The 7,591-nt window shown below is 32.8% G+C and overlaps 1 protein-coding gene across 1 annotated transcript in view; it reads left to right on the top strand.

Moving 5' to 3' along the window:
- The first annotated feature begins 998 nt into the window (after positions 1-998).
- The window catches only part of LOC144979736 (solute carrier family 22 member 3-like), an 8,178-nt gene continuing 1,585 nt past the window's right edge, over positions 999-7,591 (top strand). Inside the window, exons 1-3 of the mRNA XM_078926707.1 lie at positions 999-1,314; positions 5,368-5,641; positions 6,808-7,591. The exon at positions 6,808-7,591 is cut by the window's right edge and continues 1,585 nt beyond it. Coding sequence (XP_078782833.1) covers positions 5,395-5,641; positions 6,808-7,591 — 1,031 coding nt within the window. The 5' untranslated portion in view covers positions 999-1,314; positions 5,368-5,394. The remainder of the gene's footprint in view (positions 1,315-5,367; positions 5,642-6,807) is intronic.

Below are 7,591 nucleotides of genomic sequence, written 5' to 3'. Positions count from 1 at the left end.
ATAGAGAAGTATATTCCGAGAAGAAATGATCAATGCACTATCCATGTTAGAAGGCCTACGGTGAGAGAATGCGAGTAAAGAGCCTTTTCCAAGGACTCAACTATGCGCCGAGCGAGGCTCGAACCCAGGACCTTCCGATCCGAAAGCGAGTGTCTTACCACTACACCACATAGCCGCACATGTTTAAAGCGTGCTTTTGGAGATTTATTAACTGTGATATTGCCCAGTTAGGCTCCGTGTTATCTCTTTTTAACACAGTGGAAAATATATGGTAAAGAAAATAGATACAAAAAAAAGACAAAAATCTCCCAAAATACAAAGAAAACCCAATCCCAAACCGGACGTGGTATAACATGTAAAGACAGCAAAATACCTTGGCATTGAGTTTGCTAAAAACCTCAAATGGAATGACCACATATGTCACCTGGCTTCAAAGGCAAATCAAACAAGCGCTTACATCACCCGCAATTTAAAAAGATTCCCAATCACAACTCAAACCCTTGCTTTTAAAACTATTGTTAGACCAATTTTGGAGTATGGCAGCTCAATTTGGGACCCATATACAAAGAAAAACATCGACACCTTAGAAAACATCCAAAGAAAAACAGCAAGACGCATTACAAACACATTCGATCCTTTCTCAGGTGCGTCTGAAATATCACAACGGATTGGCCTTGAACCTCTGGAAAAGAGAAGAAAGATAGATAAACTTAAATTGTTCCACAAGATCTACTACAAAAATTCGTGCCTTAAACTTCCAAACGACATCAAAGATATCGGCACAAGAAATACGAGGGGACACACAGCAAGAGTAACCATCCCAACATCAAAAACAGACGCCCACATGTATTCGTTTTTCCCTTCCACTGCCCGACTATGGAATAGCCTCCCAGCTGAAGTGGCTGAAAACGGTTGCCAACATGCCTTCACGCGATTGCTAGAGTTCACAACGTGACTTTTTAATCTATGTGTTTTTTTTTTGTTTTTGTTTTTTTAATTGGTATTATGTGTAGAGTTTTAGCAAGTTTAAAATGTAAAACACTACAAACTGTGGAATGATCCTCGACAATATTGGAGGTTTCCACAAGACGAAGAAGAAGAAGAACAACTAATTGATTCGTAACGCTATTGATATCACCATAATGTAGCGATGAACTGAAATACAGTTAGGTTGTTTTATTTTATTTGATCTTTTAAAATATTTGTATATAGTTGTCAGTGTAGCTTATAGATATTCACAACCCCATAACCTTTTCAGGTTTATATCTTACACCAGTGCCTTCACCAAACTGTTTCGCTTTCCACAAACTTGAAGTAAGTATTTAAGCTATTCACATATAATGATAAGGCTATAATTTCTTAAGAAATGATAACAAAATATATGAATAAATAGATTTAAAAAAGGAAACAAATCAATATTTTACAAAAAGACACATAAAAAAGAGACAAGATAAGTATATAGATAGCGCACAGCTCCATTGTCGTATGCAATACATCATCTGACAGAGGAGGTTGACTGTTGCTCTTGTTATCAAAGCTGTTAAGTCTGTTATGCCTGCCTGATCCTAATGAGTCGTCATAATTTAAATTTCGTATTTAACTGCATAATTTTCTGAAAAAATTTCATGAAGAATAATTCATCCAAAGCTCAAATTTGCTTGAAGCTTTTTTTCTTTAGTGGATGCTGGGTGATTGAAATGATTGACTTCTTGTTTTCTTAAGAGCCTAAGTTCTGTTTTGCGTTGCAAATTCTTTTTAAGCAGTACCCATACCATCCTCTCTTTCTTCCTTCTTGGCTCATTTCCCCATTAAACAAATGGTAGACGATTGTATAGTATAATAGAAGATGTGTAGAAGGCTAATCAAGAGGAATATGAATTTAGTCTGCTGATAGAGACACACAATAATTGTTTGTGTCAGTGTTCCTTGAAAGACGTTTCTTGAAGTTTTCATGATACACACAGCAGCAAACATTTTGATCCCTCTCCGATATGAGCTAAATATGTTCTAGGCACCTGGGAGCAAATTTTGATTTGCCTATCTTGAAATCAAGTTTTTGTAGGTTTTATAAATGGACTTCTTTCACAGTTGAAAGTTACAGCTTCTTTTGTTTCCTTTATTTACCATCTTTAGTTCTGTCTGTTGTGAAATATTTCACCAGTGACCAAGAGATCATATCCCATTCATAAAACTTCTGAACTTCAATGTCTAGGGTCTATCCACTTATCTTAGTCTTAGTGGCTGAACTGTCTGCTTTTGAAAATTTATCAGCAAGAGCAATAACAATGCTGACTTTCTACATGAATTGGTTGGTAGACTGGATTTAGCATTTGATAAAGCACTTACAAATGCTTATATATAGTTGAAACCTTTTTATTTTAGAGCCGTTGATTTTTATTTTTTCCCCCCTCTGTTGTTGCTCTAAATGCCACTTCTTTTTCTTTTCACTACTTTTATGGTCTATTCATTTCATTTCCTATCAGTCTGATTTAATCTGGAGTTTCTCTGCTGCTGTTTATTCGTTTCCCTCATCCCGAGTTTCTCCTCCATCATGCTCATTCGATTTTGTCTCATAGTTTCCGTTGAGATAGTTGGAGTCATAGTTCGGTTGAAATCTGGGAAAGAGGGACAGACACACATTTTATACATTAATAACCAACAGAAACCCAACAATTATCAATACATTTTAAAATTCAAATGACTCCCATGCCTCTTTGTAATATCTTATGCATGGGACAATTACTTTTTAACAAACCGGATGTTTCGTTATATAGTGCCACGTCAGTGACAACAAGTGCCACGTCAGTGACGGTCCCATTTATTTTTCTGATCACTTTCTTTTTACCATTTACTGGTAATCAAATAGTATGATCGATATTTAAGTGTACACAAAAAGATAAATCAATAAACCATTGCATCATTATGAATTAAAATGATGTACTTTTTTGTCACTGACGTGGCATTCAAATCTAGTGCAGTAATCGAAAGTGTCTTGTCATTTTATATAACAGCTTGGGGAGGCAATTGCTTACTAGTGGAAAAGAACAAAATAAATTCAACTACTTAAAAAATCATTAAAAGCTATATAAATGATGTTGACGATGTAGATCTTTTATACGAGAAATTTTGTATTAGTAAAATAACTAAAATATTAAATGACCAGAATCATCCACTAAGACCATTAGTTATTATGTCAGGAGGGAGTGGTCGCCCTTTCTCTATTTCAACGAAAACAGAGAGACACCGAAAATCTTTTCTGTCGTCTAGTATTAGGCTTTATAACAACAAGCAATAATCATTTTATATAATTATTTCGTATTTTTATTTTAAAAAAATGTAAATATTAATTTATTAATTCATTTGTTTGCAATCTTTTCAATTTTCAAATTATAGTGACAGTTTTAACTATTTAATTTTACAGTGTTGAAATTATTCATTATTATAAAGCGCGGCTCTGGTTATGGAGCTGCTCCTTTTTTATATATACATCCTATTTCCATTGTATTTTTATCTTATTGTGTAAATTATAACACGTCTGTACAAAAAAATGTCCTTTTTGGGATGCAATAAAGTATTATTATTATTATTATTATTATTATTATTATTATTATTATTATTATTATTATTATTATTATTATTATTATTATTATTATTATTATTATTATTATTATTATTATTATTATTATTATTATTATTATTATTATTATTATTATTATTATTATTATTATTATTATATTATTATTATTATTATTATTATTATTATTATTATTATTATTATTATTATTATTATTATTATTATTATTATTATTATTATTATATACCAAGAACATAATAAACTGCCATCTTTTGTAAAGCTGTCACCAACCAATTACCTAAATAATCATACAGGTATTAATATTAATAAACTTAATCCTAATTACACTGCAATAATAAAACAAAATCAATAAAAATTCACTTACTTTAATGTCTGCCACATGTGGTCCACATTCATTGAGTTTTGAAGAGGTAAACAGTAGGATAGCACCGTTGTTTTTTATAAGATTAAAAATTCAACTATCCTGGATGGTAAAAAGTTCAATTAAGATCACTAGTTAATAGACTTATTTTTTGACCTTAGTGATGACTTTTTATGGACTTGCCCATATATATATATATATATATATATATATATATATATATATATATATATATATATATATATATATATATATAACACAACGGTGTTAACGACCAAGTACTCATTTTACACCTGAGTACGGTGAGAGAATGTGAGTAAAGAGCCTTTTCCCAGGACTCATCTATGCGCCGAGCGAAGCTTGAACCCAAGACCTTCCGATCCGAAAGCGAGTGTCATATAACACTACACCACATAGCCGCTCATAAAGTAAACTAACAAAATGACTGACAATTTTAGATGTATCTCAATAAATTAAAAAATAAACAAAATTATATCGATGGTTGGCGGATCAAAATAAATTTAAAAAGAAACAAATTAATATCGATGGTCGGCGGATCGAAACAAATTAAAAAAGAAACAAATTAATATCGATGGTCGGCGGATCGAAATAAATTAAAAAAGAAACAAATTCATATCGATGGTCGGCGGATCGAAATAAATTAAAAAAGAAACAAATTAATATCGATGGTCGGCGGATCGAAATAAATTAATAAAGAAACAAATTCATATCGATGGTCGGCGGATCGAAATAAATTAAAAAAGAAACAAATTCATATCGATGGTCGGCGGATCGAAATAAATTAAAAAAGAAACAAATTCATATCGATGGTCGGCGGATCGAAATAAATTAAAAAAGAAACAAATTCATATCGATGGTCGGCGGATCGAAATAAATTAAAAAAGAAACAAATTCATATCGATGGTCGGCGGATCGATTCTCTGAAGTCTCCATCCGAACTTTGCGCATCATGATTTATTTAATTTTGGGCGGATCAGACCTTTAGGAGGTTATTATTATTATTATTATTATTATTATATTATTATTATTATTATTATTATTATTATTATTATTATTATTATCATTTATTATTATTATTATTATTATTATTATTATTATTATTATTATTATTATTATTATTATTATTATTATTATCATTATTAATAATATCATTATTATAATTATTATCATCATTATTACTGATTGTTATTGTTATTATTATTATTATCATCATCATCATTATTAGTATCAATATTATTATTATTATTATTATTATTATCATCATCATCATCATCATCATCATCATCATCATCATCATCATCATCATCATCGTAATCATCATCATCATCATCATCATCATCATCATCATCATGTTATCTGTCGTCGTCATCATTAGCATTTATATTTTAAGCTGCAAGCTTCAACTACACACTTGACAATGAACCACCAACAAGTGGAGAACAGCGAAGAAGGAGTGGAACCAGAAAAGTACACAGATAAGGCCATAGATGACGTAAAGGACGATGAAGAAGAGCCGGTAGATGATGACGGAGATGGACCTCCATCCTTCGAGAAGGTTCTCGAATGTCTAGGAATGCCAGGACGATATCAACTGATACAACTTATTTATTCCAAAATGTCGTTGACCATTGTCACCTATCTGTTGTTGTCCATCGTGTTTGTGGGTAAGAAATCAAAACATAAACAATCTTTCCTTTTACAATTTTTTTCGGCGTCGTGGTTGTTATCATCGTCATCAACATCATTATCATCCTCACCCTTATCATCATCATTGTCATCAATATCATCATCATCATTATCATCAACCTTTTGATCACTACCATGTGCGGCTATGTGGTCTAGTGGTATGACACTCGCTTTCGGATCGGAAGGTCCTGGGTTCGAGCCTCGCTCGGCGCATAGTTGAGTCCTTGGAAAAGACTCTTTACTCACATTCTCTCACCGTACTCAGGTGTAAAATGAGTACCTGGCCGTTCACAGCGTTGTCTTTGTCCGAAAAATAACAGTCGTTATGTCTCGACCTACATGTTAAATGTTGCTGTTGACCAGGGAGCCCTTGTAAAGCGCATTGAGCACGTTAAGTGGATATTGCGCTATATAAATGCTCATTTTTTTTTACCATGACCATCGACCTTATACTTTTGAGAAGTGGGGGAGTTGAAATATCGATAGAAATTCAAATTTAAAGTTTAATGGGGAAAATGAATAACAATATTTTTTTTAATCGTTGGGTATAGTATATAAACTATAACGATAACAATTTGAAGCCAAAATAGAAATAAAACAAATCAAACATCAATAATTGATTTAACAAAAACAAAAAAAGGTAACAAACTGACAAACAAAAAATACAAAATAACAAAAAAGACAAAGATAAACAAGACAAGAAAAAACAAACTATCCATGATTAAGAATAAGGGGATGGGTCAATTTTATTCGCTTTGGTGAAAGTTTAAAAAAAAATAAAAAAATTCAACTTCCATAATTAAGACTTTAAATTCAATGTTTGAAGTCCAATTGACTGACTTAATAATCATCTGTGAGATAATAAGATATAAAATACAAGATAAATAATGTAGAATAAAAATGAAGATAAAAGCTTTAAAAAATAATGTAGTATTAAATACGGAACGTGTCAGGCCCGAAACTCTTCTTCGATAAAGAACAAAAACAAAACGTTACATTTTCGATGATTACATTATCAGCTTTAATTTTCCTTTTCCGTCTATGAAAAGTACGGTAACGTTTCTGATAGCATAAGTTTTTGGAACGTTTTCAATTTCTCTAATAAAAAAATGTTAAAACTCTCACGTTGCCTCCTTCATCGTAGGTTACACTCCCTATCACGAATGCAAGAAAGTTAATGACACTGAGCTCATCAAACGATATTCTTCCGAGTTGAACGGAAATGTTTCATCTGCGCATGTCTCTTACGAGTCGTGTGACATCGAAATCAAGATAACCTCCAACCAAAGCGACAATACACAGCCCACTTTCCACTCTTTGAGCTGCCCTGAAGGTCGTGACTTTTTCTCTGCTGAAGGCACTACGTACAACTCTGAATGGGATCTCGTTTGCGAATCCAAAGGACAAATCGAATTTACTCAGACGACTTTCACAATTGGGCAGATCGTTGGAGGGTTGGGTTCCTCACCAATCGCAGATCGCTTTGGAAGAAAACCTGTGATTGTGTGTTCATTATTTTTATGTCTTCTTTTCGAGGTGGGTCATGTTCTTTCGCCAAGCATATTCATCGTATACATCATACGATTCTTTCATGGACTGGCTGGCCAAGCAGCCCTGACCACTGTAACCATCTATGCTGTTGAGCTCGTTGTTCCTAGACATAGACAAATCGTTATAGCCGGGTATTATACCTGCTGGGTATTTTCAACTCTTGTCACTGGAGCCAGTGCTTACTTTGTAAGGAATATGAGTTGGCGGTATTTCCACGTTGCTAGTATTGGTTTCGGTCTAATGGCGCTTTTAACACCTTTTATTTTGACCGAATCACCAAGATGGCTGGCAGCAAATAAGAGATACGAAGAAGCTCTACAGATTCTGAAAAAAGCTTGTGAACAGAATGGTAAAGATTTTGAACTTGTGAAACGAAA

This window comes from Berghia stephanieae, chromosome 9 (genome assembly GCF_034508935.2).
Source record: "Berghia stephanieae isolate SIO BIC M18660-M18661 chromosome 9, UCSD_Bste_1.3, whole genome shotgun sequence".
In the NCBI taxonomy this organism is placed as follows: Eukaryota; Metazoa; Mollusca; class Gastropoda; order Nudibranchia; family Aeolidiidae; genus Berghia; species Berghia stephanieae.
Note: the sequence above shows the minus strand (reverse complement) of the source record. Positions and strands in the feature narration are given on the sequence as shown.